This window comes from Astyanax mexicanus, chromosome 5 (genome assembly GCF_023375975.1).
Source record: "Astyanax mexicanus isolate ESR-SI-001 chromosome 5, AstMex3_surface, whole genome shotgun sequence".
Classification (NCBI taxonomy): Eukaryota; Metazoa; Chordata; class Actinopteri; order Characiformes; family Acestrorhamphidae; genus Astyanax; species Astyanax mexicanus.
Window position 1 is genome coordinate 50,502,171 of NC_064412.1, and position 24,704 is coordinate 50,526,874.

A 24,704-nucleotide genomic window follows, 5' to 3' on the forward strand; every position below is an offset into this window, starting at 1 on the left:
TTGGTTATTGTCTTGCTTTTAAACAAATAATTAATACACAAATAGTCAAAATAACAGGTAATTGTATAAAAAAGTACACCTGCCCTGTTTTCTATTAGATCTAATAGATCGATGCCGTGTTTCACACATTGCGGTGCAGGCGATACAGAATGCTTGCCCAGCGTTATTTCTGGGGAATTTTTTAATATTTACCTTTTTTCAGACTTTTTTCAGATTTTTCTTTAATATATGATAACATACAGGTGGTTTCCAAAACTGAATACTTCAGTTGAATGTCCACTCTTATAGTACATGCAGTGGTTTTAGCCTTGTCCTGCTTGACCAATAGGGCAAGGATTCATAAAGGTGCACTTAATATTCTCAAGGCCATATGGCTTACCAGCCCAAAGCAGGGATATATTTTATACAAGCAGGACTCAAGGCTGAAGAGAACTTGCTGAAGAGAGAAGCCAAGCTAATTCTGAAAGGTAAGCTGTTACTCTGGTGGTGTCCATACCGTAATATTAGAAGAAGAAAAAAAGTTTGTAAAAGTTTATTTGGGTTGCGTCCTAGTTAAGTCCTGCACACTAATACTATTAAGACTAAGACTACTATATACTAATCTTAACAAAATATTCAAAATACATACTAACCCATTTTGTACTAGTTGTTATTGCAGCTATATCTGCATCGTTATCCTCAATTTTTGTAGCTCCATGTATGAGCCTTCTACAAAAAAGTAAGAAAATCCACATCTCTGAAAAAATAACACTAACTGTGCTTCATTCTGGGAAGAAAAGGGTTTCAGCTTCCCCACTCAGTCACACATTGTGGTATTTCTATGTTAAACTCCTGTCTTGGCATTAAATTAAAATTAAAATTAAAATTGGCTTAAAGTGCACTTTAGTGTAGGTGTACAAATATTAACTTGTACACAATATTTGTATCAATATGCAAAGTAGTATATTAACAATGTACATCCAGTGTATTAAAACTGATGTTTAGAAAAACACATACTTAAATCTACATAACATTGCAGAAGTTATATAAAAAAGAACTTGCTTTAATTATGCTTAATTATAGCTTAATTACAATTTAAATGTATTAAAGTTGCCATGAGTGGTTCCAAAATAGTACATTTAGTATGTATTTAAGTATGTATTAATTTTAATGTTGAAAGTATGTACTTTTCCATGTTAAGTATACTTTAAAAAAAAAAATAGCCGTTTAGCTCCGTTCACCCCAGTCACTGAGTGCTCAGTGCTGATATAAGAGGAAAGAGATATGAAAGTAAGTAGGGTCTCAAATCTGTAAAACAAAAGCTATATAACACACTTGCCCAAAAATAAAGGCTAAAGTGAGCTGGAGATCATAGAATCTGTAGGAGCACAGCTTTTCTAATAAACAGCAGGAGTTCAGTTCTGAGGTAAAATCGTTAGCTTAGCATAGCTAGGTTAGCTTACTTTTACCTCAGACCCGTTTCTGACCTGAGGGGCTTCGCATTGTGTTTTTCAGGTAAGAACATTGTGTAAAATGAAACATAACATAAAAACTCATTCTATCATTTCTAGTAGGTGAGTATACCTATTTTTTTTTTTTAGCTAGCTAGCTAATGTTAATCAAACTGTAAACAGTTGTCAGTAGCAACTACACTAGATGATTCCTGATACTGAATGACATTTAAATTTAATTTATTTGATTCTAATTAAAAATAGTTTGACTTAATTTTACAGCAAAAGTAAAACATGCAGGTGCTAGAAATATTATTTAATGTTTTTTATAAGTATTAAATGAATTCTGTTCTACTCTAGTCTCGAATTGTGTAAAGAAAGAGGTCTTCTCAGCTGACCTGTGCACACTGGAATAATATTAGGCAGATGATTTTAATCTTTGGCTGTTTAGAGTAATATATATTTAGTCAGTCTATAATTTTAAACAGACTTATCAAGCCTTTTGGTTTTTTTAATCAACTGACACCACAAATTGTCATTTTGTATGCATTTGTTGTTGCTGTATGGAATCCTATTCCCACCACCTAAAATAATATATATATATATATATATATATATATATATATATATATATATATATATATATATATATATATATATATATATATATATTATTAATAAGTAAATTACTATTTCATCATGTTGAGATACTAAGATATTATTTTGATCAATTGTCATTATGTAGAGATACTAAGTCATTATTTTTTATAAATTTAGTCATTATGTTGAGATACTAAGTCATTATTTTGAGATACCAAGTTGGTATAGTGGAGAAGGATGCATCTATACCAATTTTTTTCAACAGAGCATCAGTACATATAGTTGGGTATTCCCAGATATGATACTCTTTGACTCTTTGACTTCAAAGTGGACGTCCACTCCAGGTTTAGTGGGGCCTGGGGAGCAAAATTTATTTTGAGATGCTAAATTGTTATTTTTAAAAGTAATTTCATAGTTTTTTGATACTAATTTGTTATTTTGAGATACTAAGTCATAATTTTAAATACTAAGTTATTGTTTTGAGATACTAAGTCGTTATTTTGAGATACTAAGTCATTATTTGAGATGCTTAGTCATTACTTTGAGTTGTCAAACAACTTTTAAGTTTTTTGAGTTTGAGCAAGTCATTTTATTGATATGCTATGATGAATTCTTCACCAAAAAGCATCGTCAAATAACAACTAAGAATCTCAATATTATGACTTAGTATCTTAAAAGAATGACCTTATCTCAAAAAAATGAAGAATAAAAGAATAAGCACTTAGTGTATTAGAATAATGACTTAGTATCTCAAAACAATAACTTAGTATCTTAGAATAATGACTTAGTATTTTAAAATATGAAGCAATTAACCTTTGAGTAATTTTTAACACACTGATGTATAGTGTTTTATTGTACTATATTGTATTCTATTGTATTGTATTTTACTGTATTGTGTTGTATTGCATTGTACTGTGTTGTATTTTTTTTCTGTTGTGTTGTATTGTGTAAGTGAACTGTGCTGTATTGTTTTGTACTGTGTTGTATTTTTTTCTGTTGTGTTGTATTGTGTAAGTGAACTGTGCTGTATTGTTTTGTACTGTGTTGTATTGTTTTGTATTGTATTGTTTTGTTTTGTGTTGTATTGTTTTGTATTGTATTGTATTGTGTTGTATTGTATTGTATTGTGTTGTATTGTGTTGTATTGTGTAAGTGAACTGTGCCTGCTAGGACCCCGTGAGTTAGGTGGCAGCGCAGCACCGGCTCTCAGAAACTTAAGAACCGCCCCTTACGCACTTCCTGCTTCTGACAGTAATAAAATCTGTATTTCTCCCAGGCTGAACTCTGCTTCTCCTCCACCGCCGCGGTCTGGAGCTGATGGAGCTGAGGGGAGGACCGGGCTTCTGACATGGACTGAGGAGGAGCGCTGGGCTGAGGTGAGGCTGAGGTGCGGACGCTGCGCTGTGAGTGTGCGGCGGGGAGCGCGGTGAGCGCTGGGGGGGCTGGAGGATGAAGTGCTGGGGAGAACTGGTGCAGACTGGTTGGTGCTGCCGCGCGCGCGGTGCTGCTGCTGCTGCTGCTGCTGATATTATACAGGGGGGACAGGGTGAGACCGGCTTTACACTGCAGCAGCAGCCGAACCGAACCGGGGACCGATGTCGTTTAATCACAACATTCAGACAAGGATCTGTCGTTTTCCTGTCGTTTATTACTGAGCCTTAATGTGGAGGACATCATGGAAGAACTGCGTGTTTATACTCATCACCTAAACCAGAGGAAGGCTCACTCAAAAGGCGTCCCTCGCGCGTGATGACGCTCTATTTGCTGTCACTCTATTTATCTGTCTTGGATCTGTCATAGCGCTCGGCTGCTGGGTTTGTTCTGTCTGCTGTAGAGGAGGAAGACATGGCGTGTCTCGTGGTCACGCAACTGAGTTGCTGAGGCTCTGGGGTTGAATAGCAGCAGCAGCAGCAGCAGGTTGCTCACATACAGACAGATAGCTGCCCAGAGAAGATGCATGCATGTCTGGGACATCCTCATCTCTGTAGGAGAACCTTAAGCTCATCTTAGGACACAGTGGAGATAGTGGATGGTGATGTGTGTCATGTGATGCAGCAGTAAGTATGCTATGTCATTTTTACAGTACTAAGTATAGCAGCATACCTGTTATATGATACCCTTGCCATGTTTTCTCATACATTACATCATCATATGCACCTTTACCTTTACATGGCATGTGTGCATGTTAGGGCTGGATGGACTCTGGTACCACAGAGCACTGTTGGTCCCCCTGGATCAGTGTAACATTTTGACTATTTTAGGCAAAAAAAAATAGTGAAGTAGGTGTTTATTTCCTGTAGTTCATGTTGTGTAGTAAAGGATAAAACAAAGATTTGTTTGTTTGTGTAACACGCTCAGAAAATTGATCAACTCCACTGCCCTACACATTTAAATATTGTCAATGCTCCCAGCTCAGAATTCAATTATTCAGCTCATTAATAGATCCTTATGGTGGGTGAAAGTGATTGTGTTAAAGCAGCAAAAGCACCTGGAACTTGTCTCTCATTATGGCGTATACATCATTTTAGCAGAATCCAAGGTGGCCCGACATAAATGGATAAATTCAAATGTCTAATGTGATTCCCTAATCCCAAATCCTGATTTCCAGACATTATTCCAGAAAAAAATCCCTTTGTTCTCCCAGGGGCATGTGGCACCGCCTAAAAGTTTCCAGTTCCAACTCGTTTGAGTTTGCCCTGCTTGAGTGGAGTATGGTATGTGATTGGAGCACTGCAGTAACTGTATTAAGGAGTGTTCATATATATAGCAGGGATAAATGTGATTCCCATTGAAAAGGAATTCCAAAATTTTGAAAAACCCTTCTGAACATGGATAGTCACAAAGAATGGTTTAACACAAGAATGTTTTATTGTGTTGAAAATGACTACACATGAAGCATCTTTTATCTACTTTAAGTACAATTGGAGGAGAGCTGTGAACACTTTGTCAACTGTGTTCTCTGGAATGATGGAGTAGGGGATGAAGAGTAATAATCATCCAACATCCTGACCACAGTAAGGTTTCTTTATTTATTCTGCTGTGTTTTCCAAACTACTTTTAATTATTTATCCATATAGTGTATTTGGAGAAGGAGTAAATGCAGGACATTGGGAATTTTGAATGGACTTACCCATACTTGTTTGGTTTTATTTTAACCTTTTAGCTAGATACAGTTTTGAGGCTTTTTAATTTGTCATAGTTGAACACCCACCCACTTTTTTGTAGTGTGGTCCTCAATATTTACTAGTATCAACATACACTATATGGACAAAAGTATTGGGACATTTTTTTAATCTATTGTTTCTTCTTGATTTATGAGCTTTGAATTAAATTTAATAATAAACATGTAAGTGGGGGCAGAACGTTGGATGATCACCATCATACAGGAAAGGAACCAGTAGGTTTGTGTATATTTGCTCTGGATAGTTCTATTTTATTGGCAAGCAATGGGTGCAACTTAAAAGTAACTGCACACATTCATTAGAAGGCTAAGAAGGGTATGTACATAAATGTACATATTGTGAGTATGTACAATTAAATTTTGTGCTTGATTTATGTTGAAACTTTGAAAAACATGAATATTCTGTTTTGCTAGGATGGTCTAGACAAATAGTGTTTCTAAATAGTGCATTTGAATTGGTTTGTTTTACAGAAATACACATATTCAGATTTTAATGCAGAACCCGGGGCATTGCTTTAATAATTTCCTAACTATTGCTGGAACCAATTATGAAATAATGGGTAAATATTTTGGAGCAAAGTGGGACCCATCACATTAAAAGGCTGTCGGTTAACAGACACGCCATATTCATCTGAGCTGTGCCAGGAGACTCGCACATAGTGCTGTCCCGACAAATCAGCTTCCACTTCTGGATACCTGCGTTCTCCATTGGGACACTTATGGTGGGCCCAAGGCTGATTTAATCGGCTTGTGTGTGCCTGAAGATCTATGATTGGCTTCCGTGCCTGCCACTTTCAATTGCTGCTCAAGTCCCAGCCAATCAGAAAGCCCACTGCCGCCTGTGACCTAGATAAGAGTGAGAGAGTGAGTGAGGGGGAAAAAACAGAAGCAGACTGAGGTTAAGCAAGGCTGACCATGGGAGGTAACTATTCGTGCGTGGGTGTTGCATTATTCAAGCATGATTACAACACCACAGCACCCGACACTATCAGCCATCATATCAGGGTAAAGGCCTTACACACGCCTGCTGGAGGTAATGGCATTTCTCTCGCAGTTCTCCAGTCCTCTCAGCCGACCCTGCGTGTCTGAACTGGTGAGTTAGGAGAGGTTACTGATTACAGAGTGCAGCACTGATGATCGCTATTGTATGTACCAGTACTTAACGCTCCTTTGTTCTCGTTTTAAAGGATACAGACATAAGACCATAATGTATGGATCTGCAGCTTCACAGTGATTAACACCACCCCTCCCTCTTTAATTGGATGATGAGCTTGGTTTGTCTTGTTTTTGTGCTCAATTCCATACCTGAGAAAAAGCAGAGTTCACCAAAATTGGGTACATTAATGATTACAAAGGATTATACACTGACATGCCAAAAATCATGGGACAACAGTATGTCAATCGATTTTAAAACTGCCTCAGGAGATCAGGAGCTTATTTCTTGGGAATGTCCACACCTGTGTAAGTTGTGAGGTGTTATTATTTTGTGAGTAAGGTTACACACTTGCCATTCAGGCAGTTGGCAGAGCGATGTCGTGATACATGGCTCACGATTCAATATATTGCAGTATATTGTGATACTTTAAGCATAGCAAAATATTATATTTGTTTAAATGAAGTTTATGGAAAAATCTCACATTTTGGTATTAAAAAAACATACCATCATATTTATAATGTTATCAATCCAGAATCTAGTGGAATGCCTTTGCTGAACATTGCATTTAACATTATAAACCGAACAGTAGAGGGAGTTAATAAAACAGAATCAATTTGTTTTAATACATTTGATTTAGGAAGAAACAATGATTAGCACACAACATATGATACGGTATTAAGAGTATATAGTACCAGTCAAATGTTTGGACACACCTTCTTATTCAATGTTTTTCTCTACATTGTAACTGAATACTGAAGTCACCCAGACTATAAAAGAACACATAAGGAATCATGAAGTAACTTAAAAGTGTTAAACAAATCAAACCATACTCTGTGAAGCATTTAGGTGCTCTTATCTGAGGAGCTGTTGACTTGTGGTTTCTGAGTTTGGTAACTGTGATGAACTTATCCTGTGGAACAGATGTAACTCTTGGTTTCCCTTTCCTGAGGCGGTCCAGATGAGAGCCAGTTTCATCAAAACAATTGATGGTCTTTGCGACTGCACTTAAGGATACTTTCACAATTCTTGAAATTCCTTAAATTATTTTTTTCTTTACTTATTTGAGAAGTTCTTGCCATAAAATAGATTAAAACAGTATTCACAACACATCTAATGCTCTCAAACACATTAAGAGGCAAGAAATTTAAGTAACTCTCGGCAAGGCAAGGCTGAAAGCCATCTCATAAAGCTGACTGAGAAAATCCAGCCAAGATGTGCAAAAATGTCATCTAAGCAAGAGGTGCTACTTTAAAGAATCTTCATGTTAGTATTAATCTACAATGCAGAAGATGTTAAAATAATGAAAAGAAAAACATTTAAGGTGTGTCCAAACTTTTTACTGATACTATTTGTTGATAAGAATTCAGGAAACAATAAATGACAATAGAGGTGTGCAGTATCACAGCGTTGTATCATTATTGCTATGAACTTAAAGTCACTGATATGAACACACACTGTAGCAGTCACTCTGTTACGCTGTGAACACTGCTGTCATAGTTTCTGTTCTCTTGATAAATGTTTAGATTATAAGTGCCGTCAATCGATAAAAATAAATAAATAAATAATTCAGATTAATCACAACAATGTTCTGTGATTCATTGTGATAAATTGCACATGTTCTTAAGATTGCATGAGTGCTTGAGAATGAATGTTTAGATGTGAACAAAAGAATCAATGTAAGATTAGCAAAATTTAATTGTATTTATATACAATTGTTCATTGTTAAAAATTGTATTCAACAGTGTATACAACAATATTCTCAAACTCAAAGCCAACAGCATTACATCCCACATTGAGTGTGTGTGCTGTTTAGGCCGGACTTGATACAGGATCTGATCAAATTCATATTCCTTTTTCACCATATTGACCTGATACTGATACCTATGTGTAGTGATAAGGGAGATTATCCTGGAGTGGTTTGTCTTACTGTAAGTAACAGAGCCTGAATTACACACCCAGCCATGCAGTTTGTCGTTGCTTCATTTTTTCCTCTTGCTTTTTTTAAAAATTTAAAAACAAGTTACTTCAGCATTAATAGGTTCTGTTATTGTAAACACATTGTTGTAAACATGTAAAAAAAAAAAGTGAGCTGATACACATTTTATTTATGCTGAAATTTGGATTAAATCTGATAACTAACTCAAACTAATACCCCTCAAACACACACACACAGCTTTTTGGCAAGTTTCCTCTACTAAAGCTCTTTGTTAAACTTTTACTAAGCAAATTAACACGACCTGAATTTATTTTAAAATAATATAAAAAGCTCTAGTCTGTTTGCAAAAATATTTTAATACTTTCAATTTTTAATACTTAAATACAATTTTAACAATAAACAATTGTATAAAAATACAATTACATTTTTCTAATCTTACATTGATTCTTTTGTTAACATTTAAACATTCATTCTCAAACACTTATGCAATCTTAAGAACATGTGCAATTTATCACAATGAATCACCAGAACATTGTTGTGATTAACCTGAATTATTGTTTTTTTTTTATCGATTGATTTTATTGGCACTAGTAATCTAAACATGTATCAAGAGAACAGAAACTATGACAGCAGTGTTCACAGCGTCTCTAGTTTTCCTCTGAGTGTTTAGAAACATAAACACTGAGAGCGGATCCGGCCATGCAGAATCAAGCGAATGAATGAATGAAGAAGTTTACATTATTTATCAGAACTTGGATGATATCCTGCAGCACACTGTAGTCTCTAATGATTAGAAAGAGAAGCTGAGTGTTTACGTGTTCTATGTGTAAGCAGGAATCACAATCACAAACCCCTGAGACTGGATCTCTGAAGCCTAGTGGGAATTTCTAAACTGTTTTTTAACCAGGACAGTTTGGGTCATTTTGGGACTCTTCTGGAAGATGAGACTGTTCTAAAAGTAAACTTTTTCTAAACGAAAACAGATGCAGTCTAGATCTTTTGTTTTCCGCCATTACTGCTTTTTCCAGTGCCAGGACTGGAAAAAGCGTGACGTCACGTCTCACATGACTAATCTGGGTACGTTAACCACACTCCCATTATTCTCTGTGTGTGTTTGCATGTGAATGCATTAACACAGCAGATACAATCTCGGGTCCAGTAAGTGCGGTACAGTGATGAAAAGAAAGTAAGTGGTGTTTTGGGTGCTGAGAAGAGAGATGGAAATGTGTGCAGATGGCCTCAGCTCTTTTAAGACTTTAAAATTGGAGGAGAAATGATTTTGTATACAGAAAGCATTAGAGCCCATTAAGAAAGTGGAAGATGAAAGACTACTATGAGTCTGACAATACTTTTTGGTGCTTTTTGTCCATATTTGGCGAAAATAACATACGACTGGTATACTCAATATGAATTTAGTGCACATTTATATCATTTTAATTACAAATAAGTAGTAATTAAGTACAAATTATGGGTCCCAAAATAACATAACTTAAGTACAGACCTATTTCAGCATAATTTAAGTATACTTCTTTTTCACAAGGGACCATAATACTCTGTGAAGCATTTAGGTGCTTTTATCTGGGTGCGGTTAACTTACAGTTTCTGCGACTGGTAACTCTGTTAAACTTACCCTGTGCAACAGAGGAACTCTTGGTTTCCCTTTCCTGGGGTGGTCCTGACGAGTGTCTTTTTCACCATAACATTTGATGATCTTGGCGACTGCACCTAAGGATACTTTTTTAAAGTTCTTGAAAGTTTTAAACTTTTACTCAGTTGAGTAGTTTTTTTTTTTTTTTCCATACTATGGATTTAAAATAGGGCTATTCGCTGTATACACACAACACAACTGATTCCCTCAAACACATTAGGAAGGCCAAAAATTGTTATTTAGAATATATTAGATTGTGTGATTCTCAGAACTGCAGAACTGGTGCTGATATGAGTGAACACAGCGGTATCCACTCACAACAGTTAACGCCAATTTAAAGATTTCCCTTTCAGATTTTCACAAGCATTCCTGACCTTTCTGCTCAGTCAGTTTATCTAGAGACCACTAAACCTGTCTCGCTGTCGATGGGAATGATAATGAGCCAGCAGTGTTGTGTAAACAGTGGGGAGAACCTACAAAGTCAGATGGTTCTTTAAACGGTACATTCACAAGCTTCTAACAAGTCCTGTTTAAAAGCAGTGCCAGTAAAAGCGACTGACGTAATGTTTTGTGCAGTCTGGGTCACAGTAATGTTCAGCATGTTATCAAGATTTTATGGCAGCATTAGTTTTGTGTGTGCTTTGAAGGTCATGGGTTTTATTAGTGGTCTAGTAAAGGGAAGGGGTGATGAATTCTGCAGAACCTTATGAGAAAGACTGATGTTTATTTCCATGTAGACTTTAGATTTTTCCTTTAAATTGATTTCTGCTGTAGTTTAGGTTGTCCTTGAGGATATTAATCTTTTCTGTGTCAATCATTAAACATTAATTTACAATAAATAAAATAAATACAATCAGCTACAGTATGTGTCCAAATATTTGGGGACACCCTATTTTGTTGTATGCATTCAAATAGTTTGCACCCATTGGTGAAAGAGTGGTTACACAGATGGTCTAGTCCATGTTAGGCCTGTCAAAATATCCGTTTTGTTATTTTCAGACCATTTTGTATGCCATTATATTTATGGTATAGTGATAATATGATGGCACAACAATACAATTTGGAATATAACTTACGTTTACACCAAATAAATAAAGCATAAATAGAATTCGACCACTGTTTTAATCAAAGTCAACATTTTCAGCTCATGTTAATGCACTCTTCTCCTTAAGTAAATTAATTGTGCAAAACACTATTGAGATTATGGAAGTCATCTCCTTATATTAAATGATAAGTTGATGGGCCTAGTCTTTGTAGAAATATATATTCCTTTTCTTTTGGCAATAGAGTAATTGTAGATAAACATGAACCTATTGGCACCAGTACTGAATTCTGTTCCATGACATTCGGTATGTCAGTTGTAACAATTGCCTACATGTATTGTAGTACTGCAATATGTGTGAGAGGGAACTGTAGTTTTCTTGGGCAGGTAGGTGAGTGAACTGCTTAGCCTTTAGTTTGATGTGCTTGTCCTTAGCTAACTGTGTAGTTGGTGTAGTGCAGTGGATAACACCACTACCTGCCAGATAACCACCACATTGTGTGGAGACTGCAATTCAATTCCTGACCTGGATGACTGAATGCTGCACTACACCAATAAGAGTCCTTGGGCAAGATTCCTTAACACTACATTGGCCCACCTACATTGTGATAGGAATAACCTTGTAAGTCACTCTGAATAAGAGCGCAAGATAAATGCTGTAAATGTAACCGGACAGTAAATTCCAGTCCATTTAAGACCTCTTCTACCCTGCATGGAGTGTGTGTGTCTTCAAAGAAACCAGGAATTAGTGCCTTTTTTTATATTTATCCCATTTTTTCCCCCAACTTACAAGGCCTACTACCCAACCCACTCATTAGGACTCCCCCTAATACTAGTGATGCCCCAACACCAGGAGAGTGAAGACTAGCGCATGCTTCCACTGATACATCTGAAGTCAGTCATCACCTCTTTTTGAACTGCTGCTGATGCAGCATTAACGAGTAGCATCACAGCGCACTCAGAGGAAAGCGCAACGACTCGGTTCCGATACATCAGCTCACAGACGCCTTGTGCTGATCGACATCACCCTTTGGAATGATAAGGGGAAAAGAGCACCATGTACTCTGGCCATGGGCTCTGGCAGCTGATGGCAAGCTGCATGACCGGGATTTGAACCAGCAATCTCCTCATCATGGTGGCAGCGCTTAGCCCGCTGGACCACTTGGAGCCCCCTCCATCTTATGTTTTAATCAACATAATTTAATTGCAGTTTGGTTAATGCTGTATTTGAGCATTAGTGCTGGCTTAACCCACTTTTATTAAACTTCTCCCATGGCGCACACTGGATTACACTATTCTGTGAAAGCTCAAGTTCATATGTTCTGGTGTATTCCAGAATGCATGTTGTACTACACTACAAGACAGGCTCATTTCTCTCTAAGAAATATCATTCTAATGTGATTAAAGTAGAAAAAAAATCTTTAGCTCTCTGAAATACTAGACACACTGCTTCCCGTCTTTACAGTTGAGATGCTGACATCAAAGCCGACTTAGCATTTTTTTTCAGGCAGGGATAAAACTTTAGAGTCTGCAGGACAAGGGGAAAAGCAGAGAACAAAAGGTATGACTGGAATCGTTAGTGCACTTAGTGAAGGGAAGGAATGTGGTCTCTGTAGGTAAAGCAGGCCATAACATGTCAGCAAGTGAAAAATATGCAGGACCCCACTGCTGAGAACAGCATGCACTGCCTTTTCTTTACCAAAGCAACAGTGAAATTTATAACCTATATCACAAAAGTTATTTAAAGCTGTTTGTACACCTGCTAGCTCATGGTTTCTTCTGAAATCAAAAGTGTCTCTACTTTCCAGGAAAGAAGGGTATTTTTTTAGTATTGCAGTATGAACTGATCAAGCATAACATTATAACCACCTCCTTGTTTCTGCAGCAATTATCTTTTTTTTCAGCTCCACTGATCACATACTGTAGGATACTTTTGTAGTTCTATAATAACTAACCGTAGTTCTGTATCTGTTTCTCTACATAATTTTTTTATTATCCTTCTTTCACCCTGTTCTTCAATATTCAGGACCCTACAGGAGAGAAAAACACCACAGAGCAGCTATTATTATTATTATTATTTGGGTGGTGAGTCATTATTCTCAGCACTGTAATGTGTTAGTGTGTATTGTGCTGGTGCCTTATGTTGCCTCAGTGACGCTGCTGTGTGTCCTGTGTGTGGCGTCCTGTGAGTAGTGTCCTATGACCCCTGATTAAAGACTAGAGGATGACCTTCAGATTCAGCAACAGATTCAGAACTGATGTCTCTGATTTTACTTTATCTACAAGGTAGAGCAGCTGTAGGTAGGAGTGTCTAATAGAGTGGAGAACAGTGTGTGTTTACACACAGTGTTTAAAAACTACAGCAGCACTGCTGTGTTTGATTCACTCGCACCAGCAAAACACGCACATACACATAACACCTCATACACTTTCATGATGCCATTAAGTGCTAATCACTGCAGTGCTGAAAAGTATGAACTAATGCCACCCTGATCTGTGGTGGCACTGTGTGGTCCTCAGCATTCAAAAAAAGGGTAAAACGAAGATGATAAAATATGCAGGGTGTCCACAAACATTTTAACCTATATATTAGTTGGTATTATTTTCAATAAGAGTAAAAGTATAAGTTGTTTTTCACACTTGTGATTCTATTGTTTTGGAATAAAGCCTAGATGGGTCAAATCTCTGCTGTGTTCATAAGCACCTTGGCCTGGAATGGAAGGATACAGAGTGATTCTTGTAATTGAATATTAGTAAAAACATTGTTTTTGGCCGTGACCCATCACTATGACCCAGCTTCCCTGGTGTTGTTTTTTTTTTCCCTAAGTGTGAGGTTGATAATGTAATCAGGACGCTGTATGAACTTTATTTACTATCAGGGTTAAGGTGAGACACTTGGAGGATGGAAAAGTCTGGCTCGGAAATTGATACTAGCCAGGGACCCGACATCCTGCTTTCTCCTTCATAACCATTTCATTGTGATCATTTGTTATCATTATGGGTGGAGTACACTGGTGGGATGGACAGCTGGGTGTTGTGCATAGAATATAATAATAGACAGTTAATATGGAAGTATTACATTCTCAGGACTGCTGGACATTTGTATTTATTATGGTTTAAACAAAATTGAAATTGTATTTAAGGCCCTTTGGGGGTACAATTGAATTAAATGGTCATATATATGAAGTCCAGGTATTTTGTCCCAAACTTGTATATCAACTGTATTGAAAATTGTATAGTCAAACATTTTGCACTTAAAATAATCTGAAAAACAGTAAATTATGAAAGGTGAACAAATCTGGTCAATTGCTGTTTACACAAATCCTCAAACAATTTATTGCACATATTTATATCATGTATTTTAAAGAGCAATATGAGGAATTATTGGAATTGACCATAATAATGAGTTGTTGTTTTTCCTTCCTCTTCTCTCCCATAGGAATGTTCACCCTCACAGAAGTTGCCTCTCTGAACGACATCCAGCCGACCTATCGAATACTGAAACCATGGTGGGACGTGTTCATGGATTACCTGGGCATTGTGATGCTCATGGTAGCAATATTTGCTGGGACAATGCAGTTAACCAAAGACCAGGTTGTCTGTTTGCCTGTTCTGGACTCGTGGCAGGACTCTGTAACTACAGAGAGGCCACCAGAAACAGCTTCTGGCACCGGGACCGGAGGAAACAGAGTGGCATTAACAGCTGCACCTACGAGCAAAGACCAACCTGAGACAGATATCCCCTTCCCTTCTCCAACTGCTCCCAGGCAGCCTCAGCCGACAGGTGTGAAAACAAACCTGGACTTTCAGCAGTATGTCTTTGTCAACCAGATGTGCTACCATGAAGCCCTCCCCTGGTATTCAAAGTACTTCCCATATCTTGCTCTTATTCACACGATCGTGCTTATGGTCAGCAGCAACTTTTGGTTCAAGTATCCAAAGACGAGTTCCAAAATCGAGCATTTTGTTTCTATTTTGGGGAAGTGTTTCGAGTCCCCATGGACCACTAAAGCACTGTCCGAGACGGCTTGCGAAGACTCAGAAGAGAATAAGCAAAGACTGACTGGTGCTCCTTCGTTACCAAAGCATTTCTCCACCAGCAGTGAAGAGGGAAGTCCAAACCAATCCACTCCAATGCTTGCAAAATCCAGTGTTAAGTTCTCGACAGAGAAGCCCGTAATCGAAGTCCCGAGCATGACGATACTTGATAAGAAAGACGGTGAGCAGGCCAAAGCCCTTTTTGAGAAAGTGCGAAAGTTTCGGGCTCACGTTGAGGACAGTGACCTGATCTACAAACTCTATGTTGCACAAACCGTGATAAAGACCTTTAAATTCATCCTGATCCTGTGTTACACCTCAACGTTTGTTGCATCCATTCAGTTTTACCACGATTGTAAACCAGATATCAAGCACTTGACTGGCTACACCAACTTTAATTGCACTCACAACATGGCGTTCATGTTGAAAAAGCTGCTCATCAGTTACATTGCTCTCATCTGTGTTTATGGCTTGGTATGCATTCACACGCTCTTCTGGCTATTCCGGCGGCCCCTCAAAGAGTACTCCTTCGAGAAAGTGCGAGAGGAAAGCAGCTTCAGTGACATTCCAGATGTGAAGAACGACTTTGCGTTCCTCTTGCACATGGTAGACCAATATGACCAGTTGTACTCTAAACGCTTTGGCGTCTTTCTCTCTGAGGTCAGCGAGAACAAGCTGCGAGAAATTAGCCTGAATCACGAGTGGACCTTTGAGAAGCTACGGCAGCATGTGACTCGCAATTCGCAGGACAAGTTAGAGCTCCATCTGTTCATGCTCTCAGGTGTTCCTGACGCTGTGTTTGAGCTCACTGACCTGGAGATATTGAAACTGGAGCTGATCCCTGAGGCAAGGATAACGGCAAAAATTTCCCAGATGATCAACCTCCAGGAGCTGCATTTTTATCACTGCCCAGCCAAAGTTGAGCAGACTGCTTTTAGTTTCCTTCGAGATCACCTACGGTGCCTTCATGTCAAGTTTACGGACGTTGCAGAGATACCCACCTGGGTGTACATGTTAAAGAACCTGAGGGAACTCTACCTGGTTGGAAACTTGAACTCAGAAAATAATAAAATGATTGGTCTGGAGTCGCTCAGAGACCTGAGGCATCTCAAAGTCCTCCATCTCAAGAGCAACCTCACGAAGATCCCGACCAACATAACAGACTTGTCTCCTCATCTGATCAAACTTGTGGTACACAATGATGGCACTAAACTCTTGGTTTTGAACAGTTTGAAAAAGATGATGAACCTCTCGGATCTGGAGTTGCACAATTGCGAACTGGAAAGGATACCGCATGCCATTTTTAGCCTGACCAATCTACAGGAATTGGACCTGAAATCCAACAACATTCGCACCATTGAGGAGGTCATCAGCTTTCAGCACCTCAAAAGGCTTACCTGCCTGAAACTGTGGCACAATAAGATAATCACCATTCCACTGTCCATTAGTCATGTCAAAAACCTTGAGTCCCTCTACCTTTCGCACAACAAACTCGAGTCATTGCCCGTCCCTTTGTTTAACCTGCTGAAGCTTAGATATTTGGACTTAAGTCACAACTCCATTGTGGTGATTCCACTAGAGATAGGATTCCTTCAGAATCTCCAGCATTTTGCCATCACAGGAAACAAAGTGGAGGTGGTGCCCAAGCAGCTGTTCAAATGCACAAAGCTGCGTAACCTGTGTCTTGGACATAACTGTATCTCTACCATACCGGAGAAAATTGGCAATCTGATGCAGCTGACCCACCTGGAACTGAAGGGAAACTGTCTGGACCGCCTTCCAGCCCAACTTGGCCAGTGCCGACTTCTGCGTCGGAACTTTCTTGTTGTAGAAGACCATCTATTTGACTCCTTGCCAATGGAGGTCAAAGAGAGCATAAATCAGGAAACCAATGTTACCTATGCTAATGGAATATGAGAGTGGACTGGAGAAAGCCTTCTTGCCCAAGGTCTTGTAATTCATGTGGAATGGGACTAAACAAATTGGGCACTGTGCTCTCCATACAGCTGGCATGTTTTAAAATAATACATTTGTCAACTGGTGTGAGAGATTTGGCTCAGGACGTGTAGTCGAATGGAATGCTTTAACCCTTTAGAATTAACAAACATATTTCATGAGGGGTGACTCAGAACTCAAATAAATGAACAAGAAAGCTGTTATTAAACATGACATGAATCTGATGTGCTTATCAGTTTGATATGAAACATTGTCACTAAAGCAGCTGTTCTCAAAACAGTCCAGATCCTTTAACCCAACTACAATAGAGATAGAACAAAATATCCCTGAGGACTACTGCTTTACAGAAGATAAAGTACAATGCCTGGGAATTATTCTTGTGTTTAAAAGCAATGGGCTCTTTTCCACTGAGGGCTGAATAGTCCATTCTGGTGGCTTTTGCACATGGTCAGTTTTCTCAGCAGAATTAGCGAGTTATGCTTGGGACCACAGAAATGTTCAGTTGGAGGGCCTTATGACATTGGGATCTGTTAACTGGATTACCAGGCCATGCTAACTCAGTAGTATTTATGTTTTACGAGACCAGTAGCAATGTGGAAAGAGGCCTGTAGCCGGTTAACTAATGCCACATGAACAATGTAGGATGAGGCCCATAGCTGGTGTGTTAACACTACGGTAGCGATGTGGGAAGAGGCACATAGCCGGCGTGCTTACACCACAGTAGCAATATTGGAAGGCCAGTAGCGATTGAAGGACATGGCCTATAGCTGGCGTAACAATGGCACAGTAGCGATGTAGGATGAGGCCCATAATCAGCAGGCTAACACCACAGTAGCAATGTTGGATGAGGCCCTTACATGCTTACACCACTGTAGCAATTTGGGACAAAGCTTATAGCTGGTGTGCTAACGCAATGGCAGGAATGTTAAACGAGGCCAGTAACCCGCATAAAAACTCAGTTCTCCATTTTGCATGTAGTTAGTAGGCTCTGTTTTGCAAGTTAGCATATTACACAGCAAATGTAGAAAGATATACAGAACCTGTCCAAGTGTCCACACCGGCCTAGAATGTTACAGCATGGCCCTGCAGTGAAAAAGAGACCAATGTTTGCAATAGGCTACATTTACGCAGCAGTTCAACATGCTCAAAAGGTAGATTTTTCACCAAATTCGTTTTTTTTGGCTGTTCACACCATCACACTTTCAATGTGATATATATCCAACAATTATCCACACTCCTGAAGTAATGCACCTACACAAGAAGAGTTTTTTTTTGCCTGTCAAATCCAATACAAATCCGTCCAGTCAAACTACTTCAGGAGGTGGTCTGAGACACGTTTAAAACAGCTATAAATCCGATCACTCAAACCACTTCAGGAGGTGATCTGAAACGTATTTAAAACCGATATTAATCTGATCACTCAAACCACTTCAGAAGGTGGTCTGAAATGTATTTAAAACCGATATTAATCCGATCACTCAAACCACTTCAGAAGGTGGTCTGAAACGCATTTAAAACAGATATTAATCCGATCATTCAAACCACTTCAGGAGGTGGTCTGAAACGCATTTAAAACAGATATTAATCCGATCATTCAAACCACTTCAGGAGGTGGTCTGAAACGCATTCAAAACAAATATTAATCCGATCACTTAAACCACTTCAGGAGGTGGTCTGAAACGCATTTAAAACAGCTATAAATCCGATCACTCAAACCACTTTAGGAGGTGGTCTGAGACACTCCAAATAACTCCAATCCAGATTAATTAATTTGCATATTCCTTCCAATGCAGCAATCAGATTTCCGTCTGACTAACCCAAGACACATAGCTATCGAGTGTGAAAGCAAGTGGTTAAAATCTGATCAAGACAAAATGTGTAAAGGGGTTTGACATTCATGAATGTGAACTGCCAAGATAGACAAATCCAATCTAAACAAAAAATCTGAATTGATTAGTAAGGTTTGTACTGTGAACATAACCTTTAAGTGGCCCAAATCGGATTCGAACAGGTTGGATTTATTGTGTTACTTGCTGGTCACACTGCCAAACAGAAACCAAAAAAAATGATCAGATTTGGACCACAGTTAACCTGCTGTGTGAACGTAACCGTAGTTTTTTTTGTTTTTAACTGTTACTGTTTTAGTCATATTTTAGTTTAGAGGTACTTATTTACTAACAATGCATCTTTTCTTGTTTATCAACAGCTTTTTTTGTGCAGACTTGCTAATCCCTCTGTATTTTTCATTTTGTATTTTGTATTTCACGTTTTGTATTTTAGCTAGCAGGTGTTCGCACAGTACAACCCACATTGTGGTGCAGTTAACAATTATAATGATTCATGAAAATCAAACCAATGTACGACTTACGGTTGTTAACCTGATTTGACAGTTTGTGTATAACACCATGTTCTAAAGATCTGCTGCTTTTAAATCCCAATGTCGTTGTCCTTGTATTTATTATTTTTCTCCCGTAACTTTACAGATATGTATGAAATTTGCTGATAATCACTGTACTGCACTGTACTGATTCCTATAAAAACCTATATAAATACTTTATTATAAGTATGTTGAATTCTACATGATTTTAGATAATAGAAAAAAATATATATCACTGCTGTTAGACAAAAAACTAAAAGTCAATATAAAAGGATTTTATTCCAGTTCATTTTGGAGCATTTATATTTTATCATGTATTTTTGAAAGGAATACATGAATACAGAATTGCCAGATTAGCTTTGTCACAAAGTCATAAACTAAAAAAAGTAGATACAATATGGTCTTTGTATCTACAATATTCTGAAAAATAATGGAATTAAATGAAACTCTCTTGATCAATAGTATTACGATAATTCAGGCGAGGTTCAAAAAATGTCTTGTATAGTGTTATTAGTGCTTCACAGGTTAAGAAATGCCTCAATTTGAAAAATAAGCTAACATATTATGATCATTTCTTTGTTAATTTATCAGTATGGCTCCTGAAATTTTGGAACTCATCCATATGGACCCCCAGGAACATAGTAGATAATAATCTCACAATAGGACTGCCATTAATTTCTAGTTTAACTTGTTCAATATTACTCGGGTTTGTAGGAGAGCGAAAAATGATGATAAATTGAACAGCCTAACACACCTGGCAACAGCAGAGATGGGGGCAGCATGCCCAAGTCTTTCTCTGTGGTAACACTTGATGGTCAGTGTAAATACTGCTTTATTGTGACCTTTAAAAACACATTCACTAGTGCGTTGTCTGTCTAAATAGTTTTATATTATTGACATCAGTTATTCCAAAGTTTTGAACAGTAATGCACATATGAGAAAACCATCAGAACCCAAATCATCACATGATCCAAGAACTAAGGTAGAAACGTTCTTAAGTTCAAACAATACAGCAGGCACAGAGCCACAGCTTTCCCAGGAGCCTGTTCCCTGCACTGCTTCTGAAAAGACGGAAGTTCCTCTGAGTGTAAAAATGTGCACATGCTGAAAGGTTTAACTGCTAATTTCAGAATACAGCACCAGCAGGACTTGGATTAGCTCCTTTGTAGCACTTTTTAGTTCTATAATAGGTCCAAATACAGACAAAATACATACTTTTTTGTTTATTATCCTCCTTCCATCCTGTTCTTCAATGCTCAGGATCCTACAAAACCACTACCCAAATAATAGCAGCTACTCTGTGGTGGTTTTCTCTTCTGTGAGGTCCTGGCCATTAAAAACAGGGTGAATGGAGGATAATAATAACGTATGCAGAGAAACAGATACAGAACTAAAGTCTGTGAAGAACTTAAGCATAGTGTCCTATATGATCAGTGGAGTTGATTTAAAAAAAAAAAAACATTAAGGGTAGAAACAAGAAGGTGGTGTTAATGAAACCTCCGGTCAGTGCAAGTGAATCATGCAGGCCCAATCAAAGCTCCTAACATTTCATTCAGATCCACTAAAGAAAGACATTCTTGTGAAAGGGACAGAGACACAGTGGTTGATTGTGTGAGGAAATAATAGTGAATACGGTTATTAAAATGTAAGTGGGCAGTAAATTGTCCTTCTTTGTTGTCTGTTTTTTTCTCATTCGGAACAGGACAGCTGATGTCATAGCAACAATGAAACGTCCGGAAAATAAACTGTTTCCGTCTTGGACTCGTTATTCTAAATTTACCCTCAAAGTCACTGTTTACTTCAGGAGAAAAATCCAGTCTGGCAACAAATTCAAAACTCCATGATTTAAAATAATTACAATTCTGACTCAGCATTTTAAACATTTTACATGTGAACCTTTTTACAGAGTAAGTATTATAATTACATATAACATGGACAGAACAAATGTGATGTCTGAACGTTGTTGGATATCCCAATATTGAAGTAAAACGTGATAAAATAATATCGTAAATTAGTTTAAGCTTCTCAATGTTTTTTGGAACTTAGCATGGGTGTACAAATTCTTCCCAGGATAAAAAGTAGTTTGGTATGAGCTCTACCTCACTATCTCTTTCTCTGCCTTTTTCTACCACCCTCTGCCTCATTCTACCTCACACTACCTTGCTCTACCTCTAACTTACTATAACTCACTAGAAGTTACTCCATCTTAAAATACCTTGCCCTACCACACATCATCTCACTCTACCTCACTATAACTCACTCTGCCTTACTCTTACTGCCTCCCAAAATACCTTGCCCTACCTCACTTTACCTCAATCTACCTCACTATGCCTCACTCTAACTTACTCCAAGTCACTGCATCTCAAAATTCCTCGTCCTACCTTACTTTCCCGTATTCTAACTCACATTAGCTCACTCCACCTCACTCTGCCTCTACCTTACTCTAACTTCTAAGTCACTCCATCTGAAAATACCTTGCCCTACCTCACTTTACCTTAATCTACCTCACTTTATCTCACTCCACCTCACTCTAACTTCTAAGTCACTCCATCTGAAAATACCATGCCCTACCTCACTTTACCTTAATACACCTCACATTATCTCACTCCACCTCACTCTACCTCACTCTAACTTCTGCCAAGTCACTCCATCTCAAAAAACCTTGCCCTAGCTCACTTTACCTTAATCTTCCTCACATTATCTCACTCCACCTCACAATATCTCACTCTGCCTCCCTCTACCTCACTCTAACTTCTTCCAAGTCACTCCATCTCAAAAGGCCTTGCCCTACCTTACTTTAGTTTCCTTCTACCTCACACTACCTCACTCTCACTGTAACACTTTGATTTACTGTACCTCCCTCTACCTTGCTCTGTCTCACTTTACCTCACACCAACTTGCTGTAACTCACTATAACTCACTCTGCTTTGCTCTTTCTCTAACTCAAAATACCTTGCGATACCTTCCTTTGTCTCCCTCTACATCACTCTAACTTCCTCCATCTCAAAATACCTTGCCCAACATCACTTTACCTTACTCTACCTCACGTTGTTTCAGTACACCTCACTCTGTACACTCTCCCTGTACCTCACTCTAACTTCCTCCAAGTCACTTTATCTTAAAATACCTTGCACTACCTCACTCACTTTACCTTACTCTGCCTCACACTACCTCACTCTCACTGAACCTAACTCTGCTTCATTGTACTTACCTCTATCTTGCACTGCTTCACTCTACCTTGCTCTACCACACTCTGCTTAAATGTACTTCACTCTACCTTGCTCTACCACACTCTGCTTAAATGTACTTCACTCTACCGCACTCTGCTTAAATGTACTTCACTCTACCTTGCTCTACCACACTCTGCTTAAATGTACTTCACTCTACCGCACTCTGCTTAAATGTACTTCACTCTACCTTGCTCTACCACACTCTGCTTAAATGTACTTCACTCTACCGCACTCTGCTTAAATGTACTTCACTCTACCTTGCTCTACCGCACTCTGCTTAAATGTACTTCACTCTACCGCACTCTGCTTAAATGTACTTCACTCTACCTTGCTCTACCGCACTCTGCTTAAATGTACTTTACCTTGCTCTTCGGCACTCTGCTTAAATGTACTTCACTCTACCTTGCTCTACCGCACTCTGCTTAAATGTACTTCACTCTACCTTGCTCTACCACACTCTGCTTAAATGTACTTCACTCTACCTTGCTCTACCACACTCTGCTTAAATGTACTTCCCTCTACCTTGCTCTACCGCACTCTGCTTAAATGTACTTCACTCTACCTTGCTCTACCACACTCTGCTTAAATGTACTTCACTCTACCTTGCTCTACCACACTCTGCTTAAATGTACTTCCCTCTACCTTGCTCTACCGCACTCTGCTTAAATGTACTTTACCTTGCTCTTCGGCACTCTGCTTAAATGTACTTCACTCTACCTTGCTCTACCGCACTCTGCTTAAATGTACCTCACTCTACGTTGCTCTATCACACTCTGCTTAAATGTACTTCACTCTACCTTGCTCTACCACACTCTGCTTACATGTACTTCACTCTACCTTGCTCTACCGCACTCTGCTTAAATGTACCTCACTCTACGTTGCTCTATCACACTCTGCTTAAATGTACTTCACTCTACCTTGCTCTACCACACTCTGCTTAAATGTACCTCACTCTACGTTGCTCTATCACACTCTGCTTAATTGTACTTCACTCTACCTTGCTCTACCGCACTCGGCTTAAATGTACTTCACTCTACCTTGCTCTACCACACTCTGCTTACATGTACTTCACTCTACCTTGCTCTACCTCACTCTGCTTAAATGTACTACACTCTACCTTGCTCTACCGCACTCTGCTTACATGTACTTCACTCTACCTTGCTCTACCACACTCTGCTTACATGTACTTCACTCTACCTTGCTCTACCTCACTCTGCTTAAATGTACTACACTCTACCTTGCTCTACCGCACTCTGCTCAAATGTACTTCACTCTACCTTGCTCTACCACACTCTGCTTACATGTACTTCACTCTACCTTGCTCTACCACACTCTGCTTAAATGTACTTCCCTCTACCTTGCTCTACCACACTCTGCTTACATGTACTTCACTCTACCTTGCTCTACCTCACTCTGCTTAAATGTACCTCACAGCTCCCTCTGTTGCTGCATGTAAGTAATGCAGTTTGAGGTTTACATTCTTCTCTTCTTTAATCGCATCTTTTCTGACGTGTTTATTGTGAAAACTCATATTAGAATAATAATAAAATAAAGATAAAAATATAATTTACCGTTCAGCCCTAATTATACTGGTCCAAGTATTTACAGTCCCCCTGAAAGGAGTAGGAAACAGCCTGCTAATTTTAGGCCTCATCAGGCAGCTGTCTGACAACACTTTACACCAACAACAAAGAGTTCCATAAATAAGAGATGAATGGGAGTATCTGATGCTTTGTCGTGAATTATTTATACCCAACTAAGCTACAAAAATATTTCTAGTTTTAGACAAAATGCCAATTTATTGGTTTTCCACCAATACTCCATTTACTTATTCTTTCTTCATTAACCTTATTAGTAAATGTAGCAACATTTCCAATAAACCATTTATTAGACATTACAGTCATTGTCATTGTTATTATTATTTTTTTTAATAAAAGTGTGCATGTATTTTTTAAGAAGAACAAAACGTTCCTAATATTTTGTAAAAAAAAATATATATATATATAGATATTGAATGAATTAGGTTTTTTTTTTTACATTGTTAACTAAATAATTTTCAAATCATCCCAGACCTAGTTATTATTATTATTTTTCTCTCAGATGTTTGTAA

The 24,704-nt window shown here is 38.3% G+C and overlaps 1 protein-coding gene and 2 long non-coding RNA genes across 6 annotated transcripts; 2 read left to right on the forward strand and 1 right to left on the reverse strand.

The window, feature by feature from the left end:
• Positions 1-1,218: 1,218 nt before the first annotated feature.
• lrrc8db (leucine rich repeat containing 8 VRAC subunit Db) lies at positions 1,219-18,246 on the forward strand. Of its 4 annotated transcripts, none has more exons than XM_022675436.2 (3): positions 1,219-1,494; positions 3,307-3,406; positions 14,433-18,246. In XM_022675436.2, the coding sequence occupies exon 3, from the start codon at positions 14,435-14,437 to the stop codon at positions 16,946-16,948; it is 2,514 nt and encodes an 837-aa protein (XP_022531157.2). In that variant the 5' UTR covers positions 1,219-1,494; positions 3,307-3,406; positions 14,433-14,434; the 3' UTR covers positions 16,949-18,246. The 4 variants fall into 4 exon arrangements, with proteins under 4 accessions (XP_022531157.2, XP_022531158.2, XP_015458406.3 ...); XM_015602920.3 differs by lacking the exons at positions 1,219-1,494; positions 3,307-3,406 and adding exons at positions 3,467-4,087; positions 4,947-5,044; XM_022675437.2 differs by lacking the exon at positions 1,219-1,494 and having other exon boundaries at positions 3,218-3,417.
• Positions 18,247-18,430: 184 nt separating this feature from the next.
• Positions 18,431-19,544, forward strand: LOC125802174 (uncharacterized). Its single transcript, XR_007439146.1, has 2 exons — positions 18,431-18,656; positions 18,715-19,544. It is a non-coding gene; the product is annotated as an uncharacterized LOC125802174 (long non-coding RNA).
• A 2,773-nt stretch (positions 19,545-22,317) lies between these two features.
• LOC125802175 (uncharacterized) lies at positions 22,318-24,253 on the reverse strand. Its single transcript, XR_007439147.1, has 7 exons — positions 23,712-24,253; positions 23,382-23,631; positions 23,237-23,341; positions 23,117-23,196; positions 22,997-23,076; positions 22,892-22,956; positions 22,318-22,641 (listed from the first exon to the last, which is right to left on the reverse strand). It is a non-coding gene; the product is annotated as an uncharacterized LOC125802175 (long non-coding RNA).
• Positions 24,254-24,704: the final 451 nt, after the last annotated feature.